Source organism: Nymphalis io, chromosome 30 (genome assembly GCF_905147045.1).
Source record: "Nymphalis io chromosome 30, ilAglIoxx1.1, whole genome shotgun sequence".
Taxonomy (NCBI): Eukaryota; Metazoa; Arthropoda; class Insecta; order Lepidoptera; family Nymphalidae; genus Nymphalis; species Nymphalis io.
In genome coordinates this window covers 4,621,578-4,639,638 of record NC_065917.1, presented here as the reverse complement: position 1 = coordinate 4,639,638, position 18,061 = coordinate 4,621,578, and the positions used below count along the sequence as shown (strand labels likewise).

Here is an 18,061-nt window from a genome sequence, read left to right as displayed (position 1 = left end):
CAGTTAATTATATATTATAACAATGGGGACAACGGTTGCGGCCATAATGGGGACACTCCTTCCCACTACTATCTTAATACATACACAGGTACACATTGTATCCAATGAATTCCATATGACATTAGCTGACTCGTGTTGAATTTTCTTTGTGGCGAATAAAGACCGCATCACAGCATTGCAATTATAACGCCGAACTAAGTCATTCAAAGCTTCCTAATAATTTGCATCAGCCGTTGAGAAATTACTCTGCAGATTTAACGCTTCTCCACTCAAATTGCACTTAAATCGTGTGGCTGGCCACCACCACGATTGGGTCTCCTGCAGGAGCGAGAAATTTGAGGGGTGAGTTTCTACGTCCTTTCGCTACAACCGGGCCTAAGAAAACACTCACAGTGCTGTACGCAGCTATGTACCACCCCGACATTCTCCCTTTGATGATTTGGGATGTGTCGTTGTTGTATAGGGCCGCTTCGGCTTCATTGAGATCCACCTCCAGCAGTTTTTCATTGCCTCGTTGGTAGGTCTGCATGATATTTTTGCAGGTGGCTAAGTGAACTTCACGGGTCGCTGTCACTATAGCCTAGAACTCTAGGAATGCATTCACTGTGTGGTATCGCGGGTTTGACGCCGGTCTTCGCTTAAGTGGTGTGATTTGTCCCCAGTCAGCCCTCGTCGAACCGGTGCGAGACGTTTTGGGTTTTCTTTGGTCTTCTGACCTTAGGAATTCCCTCATCGCCGTCGCCTGTCGGTCCGCAGAGGGAATAGGATACTGGGAAAATTTGGCGCAATTTAAACTCCTTGTTTTGTTTGTAGCGAACTGCTATGTCACCTTTTTCAGCGCCGACTTTCATGGCATCCACGCTTATCCGGCGTGGCATGTTGTTCCTGTCCTCCTCGCCGAGTTTCGAGAGCTGTGTGCATGCCGGTGCAAAAGGAGGTATCCGCACCCCACTCGAAGAGTGCAACCACTTTCTTTCTTGCATGGTAAGCGCGTCGATGGTGGCGCCCTTTATTCTCACTTTTGAAGTGCTCCCTTTGATCAGCAAGGCTAGTCCAGGCGACACCGTCACGCGGTCCGAGCCGTCTGGGTGACAGAAGCTAAGAGCGGACGTACACGGACTGCTCGAGCAGTTAACGATTGAGCGACGTACACTGACCGCTCGAGCGGTCGGCGTTGACTGCTTGAGCAATCGGTTGTTGACTGCTCGAGCTGTCGCTACTAACCGCTCAAGCAGTTGAATTTCTACCGCAGTCTAGTCATGGATTCTGACGAGGAAGCACTGCTTTTGCTGCTTCTGCTCAAGCGGAGACGACGGCCGCGACGTCAAAAGAGAAAATTTTGGGTTCATCCAATTTTGGAATTAAGAGAACAACATGGACAATTCCATCATTTGTTTATGGAACTTAGAAGTGATGAAGAAAAATTTTTCAACTATTATAGGATGTCAGTGTCTTCGTTTGATGAAATGAATAATATACTAAGGTCTAAAATTAAACGTGAAGACACAATCATGAAGAGAAGTATCCAAGCAGAAGAAAGACTAGCAGTAACATTGAGGTTCGAAAAATAAATAACAATTATTTAAATTTTTATTCATTAAAAAAATTGGAAATTAAATCATCAGACATTACTGAAGATGATGAAAGGTCTTCAAATTGAGAGTTTTGGTCATCAGCCGCTGATGTAGAGAGGCCAGTCGCTAATTTAGAGGGGCCAGTCGCTGATGCAGAGGTAGAGAGGCCAGTATTATAACCATATTGTCCACGGTAATCATTAAAAGGTGAATACTGTGATGAATATCCCCTGTCACCGTAACTCGCAGGATATGTGTGATTTGTGATCGCTTTAAAGTGTTTAATTACGTTAAGTATTTCTGTCTTAGCATCTAATTTATACTGCTCATTAATTTTTTTAAACTCGCCAACTAATGACAGAAAGAACAATTTATCTTCATCTTCATTAAAAATGCGCGAATTCTTTTTTTTTTTTTTTTCATCGAATTTTTCATCGAAGCGTTTAGCTAATTTTTCAATTAAGATGTTCTCATCTGTGATTGTAGTATTTAATTTTCTTTTGTTTCTTTCTTTGTTTATTTGATTTTGACGATTTTCACTTTCTTCAGACGTAATTTCAGCGTGCTCACTTTCTTCTAAACTGTTTGTTTTATCGGGTCTATCTTCTATTATTACCTTTAAAAAAGACATCTGTTGATAATATGCTATATGGTTTTATTTTTTTAGCATATCTGGTGTACCCATCTCTTAATGTCTTCCATTTTTTCTGTATTAACATGGCTGTAACAGCAAAAAAAAAATTATTGGTACAATTTATTGATTTAAAAATATGTTTTTACAGGTATTTGGCAACTGGATGTACATTTATGGATTTGCAATATAGTTTTAGAATAGCATCAACAACAATTGGTAAGATAGTGAGGGATGTTTGCAGAAATATATGGATACATATGAAGGATATGTGTATGGAACAACTAACTGAAGATAAATGGAAAGACATAATAAATGATTTCAAAAATACTTCTAAGTTTCCGAACTGCCTTGGCACCGTTGACGGCAAACATATTAGAATAATACAACCCGCGCAAAGTGGATCGTCATATTATAACTATAAAAATTATTTTTCGATAATACTTCTAGCAGTATGTGATAGTAATTATATGTTCACTTTCGTGGATATAGGCTCGTATGGTAGGCACGCTGACTCGACTATTTTCGAAGAGAGTTGTCTATATAAATTGTTACAAGAAAAAAAGTTAAATATACCTCCACCTTCTGCAATATCGCATAATGGACCTTTATTACCGAATGTGTTTATTGGAGATGAAGCATTCAGCTTGCAGGAAAATTTAATGCGTCCATATGGTGGCAAGATTTTACCAGAGAAAAAAAAAATTTTAACTATCGGTTATCACGTGCTAGGCGATATATTGAATGCACGGTACAGAAAGCTATGGTACGTTACCTCAGCTTAGCTGACTTCACTGATATCTTCTTGATTACTTATTCATGACCTCCAAACAATCATTAATCCTTTATACTTCGAGCGAAGCCACGGGAAAAGGCTAGTACTAAATAAAATCACAGACTTCGCCAAGGCTACTCAGTTTATTATACTATCTTTTTCAAACACATGATGTAAAAATATCAAATCCATGTTGTTCTAAGGTTTTGGCTAGTGTTTTATAGCCGGCCGCCTGCCTGACGCCAACCCTCCTTGGGAATGCTGTTGTTGGTAATTTCCCCGCTACCATGCGGGTACCTTAAGGTGCTTGGTGTGTGAAGTGTGCACAAGGTCCTTCTTCCCTTAGTCGCCTTCTACGACATCCATTGGAGGAGATGGATTAGCCCTATTCTTATTTTTCCGGGAACTAAACGGCGGCAAAATGATTCAAATAAAAAATAAAACCAAATAAATTTGACGTGCATAAAAAATAATTTTACTTGTAACATAATTGTTACATACAATTGAAACAAAAAATAAGGCAATTAAGAGCAAATTTTGTCCATTGTACTTGACATATATTTTAATAAGCTGCTTAAAGGCTTACATAATATAGAAAAAGTATATAATGTAGGTAAAAGCAGTTACATAACAGTTTTGATTAATGTTTACAAAAGCGGTCATTTGACCATTCTGGTAGGTTTAGTGTTAATTTTTTTTAAAGAAAACTTTCAATGTTATGACACTTGTGGCATATTAATATAAAATTATAAATACATCAGCCTAGTTTTCACTATGGAGTGGTGAGAGTGGGTGGAGTCGGCGTCAATCAATGCGGTTCTTTGACATAATTTGATCCTAACCTATTTTATTTGTTATCTGTCCTAATAGGTACTGAAAAATAAAACAAAATAAATATTAACCAATAATTTATTAGTCTATTTTATAAAAATATTTTATTGCTCTTGTTAATTCTATAAAAACGTCTTGACGTGCTATTTTTTTTTTGTTAATTTAACTTTTCTTTGCCAAGAATATTCAATTACTGACTAGCAGTAAAATTTCCTTTATATCCATCTGTTCTGAACATGACTTATAAGTTTCACCAGTGGCTTTCTATTCTCTGTATTTGTGTCTAGTTTGGTGTGCAAAATTTATTTTTTGGGTCGCTGTGGTTTACTTTTTTATGGATATATCCATTTTGATGTAGGCGATCTAATGGTCTCCAATAATGGCTACCTCCACATGTTTTTTGATTAGTGGTACCAACATTCCTCTATCATATTTTCTTTTTCCAAATATAGATTCATCTATTTGTACTATTTTTCCTGGCCCACCAATCTTGCCGTGACATAGGTCTCCTATGATACATTCACATTTTTTCAGTAGGAAGGAGTCTATGCTCTTCAGCAAATGCAATGCACTGAGCTGGGGTGTTGAGCTGGGTTATGATTTTATACATATTCCATTGTGACCTTAAACAAGCAAAAGTGTTTGTATTAGAAATCTAATTATTACTTTACTCGTCAGCTTTTTCTGTGAAATTTACATATATGGCTACTGGCTATAAGATAACCGTGAACCAACTTTATTTCCTCAGAATATTTTTGGACTCTGTCCAAACAACCCAGAAGCTCGAGGTTCCGCGTCACCCACGCTGCTCTCAGACGAGGTCTGAGACGCAGACAGTACCGAAATGGTAATAGGAACGGTGGCGCGGGAACTACCAGCTACTGGTTGCGATGACGCACACACAAGTGGCTCACTAGAGTCCAATATTTGCACACACTGCAGAACACGAAACTCGGGGTTTCGGAGACGCCATGGTAGTAGTCAAACGTTGTTTTCACTGACAGGAGTACGTAAACGTCAGTGCAGCAGCGTGGGTGACACGGAACCTCGAGCTTCTGGGTTGTTTGGACAGAGTCCAAAAATATTCTGAGGAAATAAAGTTGGTTCACGGTTATCTTATAGCCAGTAGCCATATATGTAAATTTCACAGAAAAAGCTGACGAGTAAAGTAATAATTAGATTTCTAATACAAACACTTTTGCTTGTTTAAGGTCACAATGGAATATGTATAAAATCATAACCCAGCTCAACACCCCAGCTCAGTGCATTGCATTTGCTGAAGAGCATAGACTCCTTCCTACTGAAAAAATGTGAATGTATCATAGGAGACCTATGTCACGGCAAGATTGGTGGGCCAGGAAAAATAGTACAAATAGATGAATCTATATTTGGAAAAAGAAAATATGATAGAGGAATGTTGGTACCACTAATCAAAAAACATGTGGAGGTAGCCATTATTGGAGACCATTAGATCGCCTACATCAAAATGGATATATCCATAAAAAAGTAAACCACAGCGACCCAAAAAATAAATTTTGCACACCAAACTAGACACAAATACAGAGAATAGAAAGCCACTGGTGAAACTTATAAGTCATGTTCAGAACAGATGGATATAAAGGAAATTTTACTGCTAGTCAGTAATTGAATATTCTTGGCAAAGAAAAGTTAAATTAACAAAAAAAAAATAGCACGTCAAGACGTTTTTATAGAATTAACAAGAGCAATAAAATATGTTTATAAAATAGACTAATAAATTATTGGTTAATATTTATTTTGTTTTATTTTTCAGTACCTATTAGGACAGATAACAAATAAAATAGGTTAGGATCAAATTATGTCAAAGAACCGCATTGATTGACGCCGACTCCACCCACTCTCACCACTCCATAGTGAAAACTAGGCTGATGTATTTATAATTTTATATTAATATGCTACAAGTGTCATAACATTGAAAGTTTTCTTTAAAAAAAATTAACACTAAACCTACCAGAATGGTCAAATGACCGCTTTTGTAAACATTAATCAAAACTGTTATGTAACTGCTTTTACCTACATTATATACTTTTTCTATATTATGTAAGCCTTTAAGCAGCTTATTAAAATATATGTCAAGTACAATGGACAAAATTTGCTCTTAATTGCCTTATTTTTTGTTTCAATTGTATGTAACAATTATGTTACAAGTAAAATTATTTTTTACAACTGGTCCAACTGGTCCAACTGGTCCAACTGGTCCATGGGAATCTGATAATCATGAGACTTAGTTAAGTCTGTGTACCATTTTTATATCTAAAATAAAATATTTTCTATTATCAAAATATGATTATATGGTCATATGATTATATACACTCAACACTAGCGCCCAATATAGACAATTTGCTTTTCTTGGTACGATTTCTAATCTGTATCGCTCACTACTCGCTCTCGCTTTGAGTTAATCTGAATTGAATCTTGTTACTAGGATGTAATGACATAGTTTAGGAAATAGTGAGCTACTGATATACTCGCTCTTTAGCTCTCGCTCTGAGTTAATCTGAATTCAGTCTTATTACTAAGATATTAAGACATAGTTTAGAAAATGGTGAGCTACTGATATACTCGCATATTTATCTATTTCTGTATCGCTCGCAATTCGCTCTCGCTCTGACTTTAACTGAATTAAATCTTATTACTAGGATATAAAGATAATAGTTTAGGAAATGGTGAGCTACTGATATACTCGCTCTTTCAGTACGATGTATATCTTTCGCTCGCTCGCTCGCGACACAAGTCTGATTGCCATTCTTTCGTAGCTCTTCAACATTTCTTACGTGTTGTGCTAAAACTATTTTTTTTTCTTTCAACACGGTTTGAGGTTGGAAACAAATATCGTGTTTTACACTTTCAAACCCAGTTTTTATAATGATATCAGCAAAACCAGCAACATCCACCTGAATTTTTTTTCTTGAGAATTTGAAAAAAATCGTTAATACGTAAGTACGAATACATATTATGAATAATTTATGATAACAAGTTGAACAAAGGTTCAATGTTTCATTATGTTAGTTTTGAACTTATTGTTAAATTCCGAGTCATCAGAATGTCCTTATGAATATTCCTTCTTCTCATAAATTTATCTAGCATTCCCGAATTTTCCGTTAACTCTAAAATCTTCCCAACATAAAACTTATTCGTTTTGTGTCCTCTAAATCTAACGAAAAGGGAACTGTTAATTTGTTTCTCTTCCATATTTTCTGAAGAACTTGTGTTGTTATTTCTAAATTATGCGTTTCTAATTCCTTTACTGTATCGCTTTCTTAGAGACTCTCTTAATGAATACTCATCATCGCTGCCTTCATCAGTCTCTCCTTCTAATAATCTTTTTTTATTATGAGTAATTTTTTTACCAAGTTTTCTCTTTCTGATATTAGATAAAGTCAAATCAACTTTCCCCGTGTAAGTCGATGCCACCTATTTGACCGGGTTGTAATAGTCTAATAATTTTAAATCAATTTCTGGTTTGAAATAACAGTGTTTCGGTGTGTGTTGCATGCAATTGCTTGCTTGCTCGTGCTTGTGCTTTGTTGTTGTTTTTACATCATGTGTTTGAAAAAGATAGTATAATAAACTGAGTAGCCTTGGCGAAGTCTGTGATTTTATTTAGTACTAGCCTTTTCCCGTGGCTTCGCTCGAAGTATAAAGGATTAATGATTGTTTGGAGGTCATGAATAAGTAATCAAGAAGATATCAGTGAAGTCAGCTAAGCTGAGGTAACGTACCATAGCTTTCTGTACCGTGCATTCAATATATCGCCTAGCACGTGATAACCGATAGTTAAAATTTTTTTTTTCTCTGGTAAAATCTTGCCACCATATGGACGCATTAAATTTTCCTGCAAGCTGAATGCTTCATCTCCAATAAACACATTCGGTAATAAAGGTCCATTATGCGATATTGCAGAAGGTGGAGGTATATTTAACTTTTTTTCTTGTAACAATTTATATAGACAACTCTCTTCGAAAATAGTCGAGTCAGCGTGCCTACCATACGAGCCTATATCCACGAAAGTGAACATATAATTACTATCACATACTGCTAGAAGTATTATCGAAAAATAATTTTTATAGTTATAATATGACGATCCACTTTGCGCGGGTTGTATTATTCTAATATGTTTGCCGTCAACGGTGCCAAGGCAGTTCGGAAACTTAGAAGTATTTTTGAAATCATTTATTATGTCTTTCCATTTATCTTCAGTTAGTTGTTCCATACACATATCCTTCATATGTATCCATATATTTCTGCAAACATCCCTCACTATCTTACCAATTGTTGTTGATGCTATTCTAAAACTATATTGCAAATCCATAAATGTACATCCAGTTGCCAAATACCTGTAAAAACATATTTTTAAATCAATAAATTGTACCAATAATTTTTTTTTTGCTGTTACAGCCATGTTAATACAGAAAAAATGGAAGACATTAAGAGATGGGTACACCAGATATGCTAAAAAAATAAAACCATATAGCATATTATCAACAGATGTCTTTTTTAAAGGTAATAATAGAAGATAGACCCGATAAAACAAACAGTTTAGAAGAAAGTGAGCACGCTGAAATTACGTCTGAAGAAAGTGAAAATCGTCAAAATCAAATAAACAAAGAAAGAAACAAAAGAAAATTAAATACTACAATCACAGATGAGAACATCTTAATTGAAAAATTAGCTAAACGCTTCGATGAAAAATTCGATGAAAAAAAAAAAAAAAAAAAGAATTCGCGCATTTTTAATGAAGATGAAGATAAATTGTTCTTTCTGTCATTAGTTGGCGAGTTTAAAAAAATTAATGAGCAGTATAAATTAGATGCTAAGACAGAAATACTTAACGTAATTAAACACTTTAAAGCGATCACAAATCACACATATCCTGCGAGTTACGGTGACAGGGGATATTCATCACAGTATTCACCTTTTAATGATTACCGTGGACAATATGGTTATAATACTGGCCTCTCTACCTCTGCATCAGCGACTGGCCCCTCTAAATTAGCGACTGGCCCCTCTACATCAGCGGCTGATGACCAAAACTCTCAATTTGAAGACCTTTCATCATCTTCAGTAATGTCTGATGATTTAATTTCCAATTTTTTTAATGAATAAAAATTTAAATAATTGTTATTTATTTTTCGAACCTCAATGTTACTGCTAGTCTTTCTTCTGCTTGGATACTTCTCTTCATGATTGTGTCTTCACGTTTAATTTTAGACCTTAGTATATTATTCATTTCATCAAACGAAGACACTGACATCCTATAATAGTTGAAAAATTTTTCTTCATCACTTCTAAGTTCCATAAACAAATGATGGAATTGTCCATGTTGTTCTCTTAATTCCAAAATTGGATGAACCCAAAATTTTCTCTTTTGACGTCGCCGCCGTCGTCTCCGCTTGAGCAGAAGCAGCAAAAGCAGTGCTTCCTCGTCAGAATCCATGACTAGACTGCGGTAGAAATTCAACTGCTTGAGCGGTTAGTAGCGACAGCTCGAGCAGTCAACAACCGATTGCTCAAGCAGTCAACGCCGACCGCTCGAGCGGTCAGTGTACGTCGCTCAATCGTTAACTGCTCGAGCAGTCCGTGTACGTCCGCTCTTAGCTTCTGTCACCCAGACGGCTCGGACCGCGTGACGGTGTCGCCTGGACTAGCCTTGCTGATCAAAGGGAGCACTTCAAAAGTGAGAATAAAGGGCGCCACCATCGACGCGCTTACCATGCAAGAAAGAAAGTGGTTGCACTCTTCGAGTGGGGTGCGGATACCTCCTTTTGCACCGGCATGCACACAGCTCTCGAAACTCGGCGAGGAGGACAGGAACAACATGCCACGCCGGATAAGCGTGGATGCCATGAAAGTCGGCGCTGAAAAAGGTGACATAGCAGTTCGCTACAAACAAAACAAGGAGTTTAAATTGCGCCAAATTTTCCCAGTATCCTATTCCCTCTGCGGACCGACAGGCGACGGCGATGAGGGAATTCCTAAGGTCAGAAGACCAAAGAAAACCCAAAACGTCTCGCACCGGTTCGACGAGGGCTGACTGGGGACAAATCACACCACTTAAGCGAAGACCGGCGTCAAACCCGCGATACCACACAGTGAATGCATTCCTAGAGTTCTAGGCTATAGTGACAGCGACCCGTGAAGTTCACTTAGCCACCTGCAAAAATATCATGCAGACCTACCAACGAGGCAATGAAAAACTGCTGGAGGTGGATCTCAATGAAGCCGAAGCGGCCCTATACAACAACGACACATCCCAAATCATCAAAGGGAGAATGTCGGGGTGGTACATAGCTGCGTACAGCACTGTGAGTGTTTTCTTAGGCCCGGTTGTAGCGAAAGGACGTAGAAACTCACCCCTCAAATTTCTCGCTCCTGCAGGAGACCCAATCGTGGTGGTGGCCAGCCACACGATTTAAGTGCAATTTGAGTGGAGAAGCGTTAAATCTGCAGAGTAATTTCTCAACGGCTGATGCAAATTATTAGGAAGCTTTGAATGACTTAGTTCGGCGTTATAATTGCAATGCTGTGATGCGGTCTTTATTCGCCACAAAGAAAATTCAACACGAGTCAGCTAATGTCATATGGAATTCATTGGATACAATGTGTACCTGTGTATGTATTAAGATAGTAGTGGGAAGGAGTGTCCCCATTATGGCCGCAACCGTTGTCCCCATTGTTATAATATATAATTAACTGAAGGATCGTTCTTGTTCATTTGATAATAGAAAATATTTTATTTTAGATATAAAAATGGTACACAGACTTAACTAAGTCTCATGATTATCAGATTCCCATGGACCAACTGGTCCAACTGGTCCAACTGGTCCAACTGGTCCATGGGAATCTGATAATCATGAGACTTAGTTAAGTCTGTGTACCATTTTTATATCTAAAATAAAATATTTTCTATTATCAAAATATGATTATATGGTCATATGATTATTTACATCACCAAATTCTATGCCAAATGATAGTTTAATAAGTAACTAAAGTGTTGTGATATATAGTTTTAATTAATAAATACATTGCGTTGATTATTTTACTGTGTATTTTCCTTAACGTCCCCATTCGCGGGTAGTTGACAAGCCAAAGTTGTCTCCGTAATTTATAATTTATAATTCATAAAAATATTTAAATGTCGTTAAGTGTTGTTGTTTGTGTATAAAAGTGATATAGTTGTATTTAACTATCATAGGAAAAGTTAAGCAGCGATAAATCAAACTATATAGTTTTTACACACATATATTGTCACAAGCACAGAAGGGGTTCACAAGAAAGATATAGCGAAGGTACAGTGATAGCGTTTAAGTATGAAAATAGAACAACTAAGAAATATGAGAGGAATAAAGCGTAATACGTAAAAGCGTTGTATAGCAATGAGTATCGAACGGTGCGCGCGCGGCTCACGGCGTCGGTATCGGAAAACGACTGGCGAGCGGGGTAAAATCGATGTTGCACGACGGTCCCGAGGCGCGCCCGAGCGCATCAGCTCGGCAGTGACGTCACGCATAGCGGTGCTTTAACCAACTATGCATGAAGCGAGTAATGCGTTTATTCAACGCTACATCAGCCCCCCCGGAGACCGTTAAGGTCGAAAAAACGTCGGGAAAACGTACTCTTCGACCTGATCGAGTACGGCGATCTTCATTACTTCTAACTGTATCCTCTATCTGTTTCATCCCAACTTCCGTGCGCGGCGCTTGGTCACTCAGTATGTACGCTGGTTTTAATCTGTCTATCGAAACGGTGGTAGGTTTCCCCCGAATGTCGATCTTGAAGAATTTGTCTCCTCGTTCGATGACGGTATATGGTCCAGCGTACGGTGCCTGTAAAGGCTTGCGAACGAAATCTTGCCGTATAAAAACTTGTAGAGCAGATCGCAAGTCCTTGCTGATGAAAACAGGAGTTCTGCCATGGTGAACAACTGGTGTAGGTTTAAGTTTCCGAATGTTTTCTCGTAGTCGTGCGAGAAAATCTGTGCAATCCACGATTTCAGTGGGACAGTTGTTGAAAAATGTGCCAGGTAATCGTAAGGGCTCTCCATACACTAGTTCAGCTGATGACGTTCTTATGTCCTCCTTCCATGCTGAACGAATTCCTAAAAGAACTAGCGGAAGTACTTCAACCCAGTTTTCGTCATTGTGGCACATTATCGCCGCCTTGAGTTGCCGATGGAACCGTTCGACCATTCCATTCGCAGCGGGATGGTATGCTGTGGTCTGTATATGATTGACACCTATCAGCTTCGAAAGTTCCTTAAATAAAAATGCCTCAAATTGTTTTCCTCGATCCGTTGTTATCTTCTCGGGACAGCCAAAACGTGAAATCCAACCAGCAACAAAAGCATTTGCCACTGTGTCAGCTTTGATGTCGGAGAGTGGTATTACCTCTGGCCAACGAGTGAATCTGTCCACGGCTGTAAGACAATACTTATACTCTTGTGAGGCTGGCAGAGGTCCGATTAGATCAATGTGTACATGGCTGAATCTGTTCGACGGAGGAACAAAATGCTGTACAGGAGATCGAGTGTGTCTGGAAACTTTCGAGCGTTGACATGACAGACAGTTACGAGTCCACTCGGCACAGTCCTTTTTAATATTAGGCCACACGTAGTTTTGCGTGACCAGTCTGGTTGTTGCTTTAACACCTGGGTGACTCAATCCGTGAAAGCAGTCGAACGCTTGTCGGCGGAATTCTGGAGTCAGATAAGGACGTGGTGATAAGCAGGACATATCGCAGTAAATCGTCTTACCGGAACCAGAAATGTCTAATCTCTGGAGGTCCAGACAAGAAGTATTGCTTCTTAAAATTCCTTGGAGCTCGTCGTCATTCGCTTGCGATAAAGCTAATGCGTCCAAGTCGATGGCGGTGGTAATTGCATCCGTGCGTGAGAGAGCATCGGCTACCACGTTGTCTTCACCTGCGACATATTTAATATTAGTTGTGAATTGCGACACAAAATCAAAATACCGAAATTGGCGTGGTGAGCAATTCTCTGAGGCCTTTCTGAACGCCGATACTATTGGTTTGTGATCGGTATATATGGTGAAGTCTTTCCCTTCTACCATATGACGGAAATGTTTAACGCCTTCGTAGATCGCTAGTAGTTCTCTGTCGAATGGACTATATTTTCGCTGTGATCTACTGAGCTTTTTGGAGAAGAAAGCAAGCGGTTGCCACACGGAGTCTATTTCCTGCTGTAGTACAGCGCCGATCGCGTTGTCTGAAGCATCTGTCCACAGAGTTAATTCAGCTGTTGGATGCGGGTGTGCTAAAAGTGTGGCTTGAGCTAGACTTGCCTTACACGCTTCGAATGCCTTCTGAAGCTCGTTTGACCAAACAATAGGTGTACTGGCTTTGATAGCTGGACCAGACAGTAGCTCGTGCAATGGGGCTTGTATCCTTGCTGCGCTAGGAACAAAACGGCGGTAAAAATTTGTCATACCCAGAAATCTTCGTAGTTCCCTGATGGTCTTGGGTTGCGAGAATTTTTGTATGGCTTCCACCTTTTGAGGATGCGGCTTCGTACCTTCTGCAGAGACGACGTACCCCAGAAACTCCACCTGTGGCTCCCCTAATACGGATTTCGAAGCGTTGATCACGACACCGTGGTCCTGTAAACGCTGAAAGATTTGCTTCAGGTGTTCACGGTGCTGCGTCTCGTCCTGAGAGGCCACAAGGATGTCATCAATATAAGGAAAACAGAAGTCTAAACCTTTGAGTATCTCATCTATAAAGCGTTGGAATGTTTGAGCAGCATTGCGTAGACCAAAACTCATATATGGAAACTCAAACATTCCGAACGGGGTAGTTATAGCAGTCTTAGGTATATCAGCAATGTTGACTGGGATCTGATTATACGCCCGGATTAGGTCAATTTTACTAAACACTGTGCAGCCGGCAAGATTATGCGCTATATCACCTATATGGCGGACTGGGTATCGATCAGGTATTGTGCGCGCGTTAAGTGCACGGTAATCTCCGCATGGCCGCCACTCATTGTTTTTCTTTGGCACGAGATGTAACGGGGACGACCACGGGCTATCGGATCGCCTTGCGATACCTGCTCTTACCATATCCTCAAACTCCTTGATAGCAATCCGGAGTCTATCCGGTGCTAAACGACGAGGACGGCTGTATACAGGAGGTCCGGAAGTCGTGCGTATGTAGTGGAGTGTGTTGTGCTTGACCTCACGCGGAGACAGGTCTCCAGCGGGTCTAGTGAGATCCGGAAACTGTGAAAACAGGTCATGGTATCGCGAAGTACCTGTAAAAGATTTAATTTGGCACACAACATGTGATGCAGGTTTAGCAAGAGCACTTAGTGAAGTAATATTGTCTATTAAGCGATGGTGTCTAGCGTCCACAAGCAAATTATAATGCGATAAAAAGTCTATGCCTATAATAGGTTTAGTGACGTCAGCTATGACAAAACGCCACGTAAAAGCACGCCTGAGTCCAAAGTCTAAGGAAAGGTTCACCCAGCCGAAAGTATTTATTGTGGACCCATTGGCTGCGAACAGCTGATAGTCTGTCTTTATACACTTCCTATCTCGAATATAATTATGTGGATATACACAAAGGTCAGAACCTGTATCTATTAAATACTGCACTTTAGTCTTACAGTCCGTTATGAAAACGCGGCCACCAGCTACACTATTACAGTCACGCGTTGCCGCCTTCACTGACTGCTTGGTTCGTTTCCCGAGTGAAACGAACACGGGGAGCGGCACTTCGTCGACTGGTTGCCGAAACGCCGATGGTACCAGCAATGGCTCGAGCCAGCATTAGAGCGGCTCCGGGACCGTCGACGCCAGCGTGGAGAACGCGCTCGACTTCTCGAACGCGAGCGGGACCTGATGGATAGCTCCGCAACTTGCCGTGACAGGTCGTCGACTCGCTGAACAAGCTTTTCTATGAGCGTCGTCGGACATCCTGACGGTGTTGAAGTCGACGTCGATGCTGCTGCTACCTGAGGTTGCAGAGATACCTCGTGGATCTTATCTACAATTTGCGCCACCGTGTCGAGGGGGAGATCGGCTTGAGCTGCAATAATCGCCTGAACGTGACTAGGCAATCGGTTCGTCCACAGCGAGCGTATGAATTCGTCCGGTACATCAGCTCCAGCTAGGCTCCGCAGATGTCGAAGAAATTGAGAGGGTTTCCGAACTCCTAACTCTTCGTGGGTAAGTAATTGTCTTACCCTTTGCTCCTGTGACGCCGACAACCGCGAAATTAATTCTGTTTTTATTTTTTCGTATTTATTTTCTGCCGGCGGATTCGTGATTACATCTTTTACCTCGCATACATATTTGTAGTCTAAATTGGCGATAACGTGGTAGAACTTCGTGCCATCCGCCGTTATATTAGACAAGGCGAATTGTCCTTCTAATTGAACAAACCACAATGCCGGTTCGTTCGGCCAAAATGGCGGCACCTTGACGCCAACGCGGCACACTTCTTCCTTCGCGCCATTGTTTGCCATTTTAACTTATTACTGTTAATTGCAACGTACACAGTCTATAATAGTGCGAGTGTTCGTACGGGTCACCACTTATAGTTGTATTTAACTATCATAGGAAAAGTTAAGCAGCGATAAATCAAACTATATAGTTTTTACACACATATATTGTCACAAGCACAGAAGGGGTTCACAAGAAAGATATAGCGAAGGTACAGTGATAGCGTTTAAGTATGAAAATAGAACAACTAAGAAATATGAGAGGAATAAAGCGTAATACGTAAAAGCGTTGTATAGCAATGAGTATCGAACGGTGCGCGCACGGCTCACGGCGTCGGTATCGGAAAACGACTGGCGAGCGGGGTAAAATCGATGTTGCACGACGGTCCCGAGGCGCGCCCGAGCGCATCAGCTCGGCAGTGACGTCACGCATAGCGGTGCTTTAACCAACTATGCATGAAGCGAGTAATGCGTTTATTCAACGCTACAGTGGTAACAAACTTAGATTCTATAAGTGATATTGTGGGACAACATACTAGTGCAGTATTAGTGGAGTTAAAACGAAAATAAAGATCTATGATTACAAACACCTTATATAAGACTATTTCAATTGAACCAGTGAGTATAGTGCTTGACTAATAATTAAAACATAATTTAAAAACAGTTACAACAAAGTGTTTCTTAGTTTTATGTAAAAACAATGGAATAAATATCAAATGCAGCCTCATGACAAATAATAGACCATACGAAATCCGTTTTTTTTATTCAAAATTTTTGCTCACTAACGCCATTTAAAGGTGAATAAACCTATTATTAGCAACTAATATATCGAATAACAATTGAGTTACTGCTATTGAAAATAGATGTCTCTGTTAGAAAAAACGATTTCAAATATTAAATAAAACACATACTTTTTATTGTTTCGATATATACATATCAAAATTTTCGAAAATGATGTCGTACTTAAGCAAGAAAGTAACCAGAAAAACGGATCAGTTTGTTACACAACACGGTACGCCTGTGACAAAATCAGGTTCTATTACTCCTGAGACAGAAAGAAACAATATAACAATTCGAAAATGCATAACCAACATTCCAACAGATAACTCTTTTGAAAGCCTAACGGAGGTGGACTCAGATGAAAATGAAAATAATTTCTCTATCATGAGCTCGACCCCATCCCTGCATCGCTCAGCATAAAGTAAGAAAAATCCTAACGGCGAAAGGTAAGAAAGCAGTTCACAAATTATCATCTGCTGAAAGGGGAGCGTTAATAACAGTTGTGACTTGTATGTCAGCTTCTGGTCAATTCATTCTTCCTTTAATGGTGTTTCCTAGAAAAAACATGAAAGCTGAACTACTTGATGGAGCACCTGTGATGGTACCATAAGTGGATGTCATCCTTCGGGATGGATACAGCCTGAGTTGTTCACAAAATGGCTAAGACATTTCGTTTAAAAAATAAAACCATCAAAGGAAGACCCCGTTTTGCTGGTATTGGATGGTCACTACAGCCACACAAGAAATTTAGACGTGAATGACATTGGACATGACAATGGCGTGTCCATAGTCTACCTGCCTCATTCAACTAACCATATGCAGCCTTTGGACGTTTCATTCATGATTCCCTTAAAAACTTTTTATGCCCAAGAAGTAGACAATTGGTTAATAAATCATCCAGGGCGGATTGTTACTCAATACCAAGTTGAAGGAATATTTGGGAAAGCTTATGCAAAAGCATGTAAAATTGATACAGCTGTAAATGGCTTCCGAAAAACAGGAATATTTCCACTCAACGAAAACATTTTCATAGACTCACCAAATGCTCCTCTTTCAACCAATTCAAACAGCACATTATCTATTATAAATGATTGCTCTGTTTCTTTGGAACCCACAAGTTCTAGATCAAGAACATCAACGGCATCACCTAGGTTAAGTAACCCTTCCTCCGCGTTTATAGTTCCAGCTGACATACAACCTGTTCCAGTTGTGGAGCCACCTTCAACGACAACTAGGCGAGGCAAAGCCATGGTAGTTACGGATTCACCGCATAAACAAGAAATAATAGATGCGGAAAAGAAAAAAAAAAGAAAAAGATGAAAGAAAAACAGGACAAAAAGGGTTAGAAATTTAAAGAAAAATACGACAGAAAGCAACGAAAAGAAAACCAAAACGCGACGTAAGAATCAATCTTCTGGCGAGGACACGTCTGAAGAAGACCAAATTTCAGTTGCTACAGACGAAGAAGACAGTGACAACGATGACGCTAAATGCCCAGTATGTCAGAAAAGGTTTTCTCAAAATACAAAGGGAGAGAAATGGATAAGATGTGCAAAATGTTTCCTATGGATGCATGAGGATTGTGTTGAAAATCCAGGAATAAATTTTACTTGTGCAATCTGTTTGGAGAATTAAAATTACTTAAACTATACCAATGATTAATAAGTCTGATTAGATATAATAATTACGATTAATAATAATTACTTTTAAAGATAAAATTTAAGTTTACGTACTTATTATTGTGATTCCCCGGGACGTAATTAGGCGCCTAAAAAACTAAATATTTTTGAATTTCTAGTTTTTGTTAAAGCAATTTTTGTAGAAAAAGTAACAGAATTAAGAAGTTTTTGACTGTTCAAAATAATAAAGAAATGTTTCAACTTAACTCTGTTGCCTTATTTAATACTTTACTTGTTACATTATTTAAAAATATTGTGTTTTACAAAAAGGGGACGTTATTTGGCAACTGT

At 39.3% G+C, this 18,061-nt stretch overlaps 2 protein-coding genes across 2 annotated transcripts; one reads left to right on the top strand and one right to left on the bottom strand.

Moving 5' to 3' along the window:
- The first annotated feature begins 1,259 nt into the window (after nt 1-1,259).
- On the top strand, nt 1,260-2,990 carry LOC126779855 (uncharacterized). Its single transcript, XM_050503973.1, has 2 exons — nt 1,260-1,558; nt 2,357-2,990. The coding sequence occupies exons 1-2, from the start codon at nt 1,260-1,262 to the stop codon at nt 2,988-2,990; spliced, it is 933 nt and encodes a 310-aa protein (XP_050359930.1).
- A 4,563-nt stretch (nt 2,991-7,553) lies between these two features.
- LOC126779854 (uncharacterized) lies at nt 7,554-9,287 on the bottom strand. The gene is made up of 2 exons (XM_050503972.1): nt 8,989-9,287; nt 7,554-8,187 (listed from the first exon to the last, which is right to left on the bottom strand). The coding sequence occupies exons 1-2, from the start codon at nt 9,285-9,287 to the stop codon at nt 7,554-7,556; spliced, it is 933 nt and encodes a 310-aa protein (XP_050359929.1).
- Nucleotides 9,288-18,061: the final 8,774 nt, after the last annotated feature.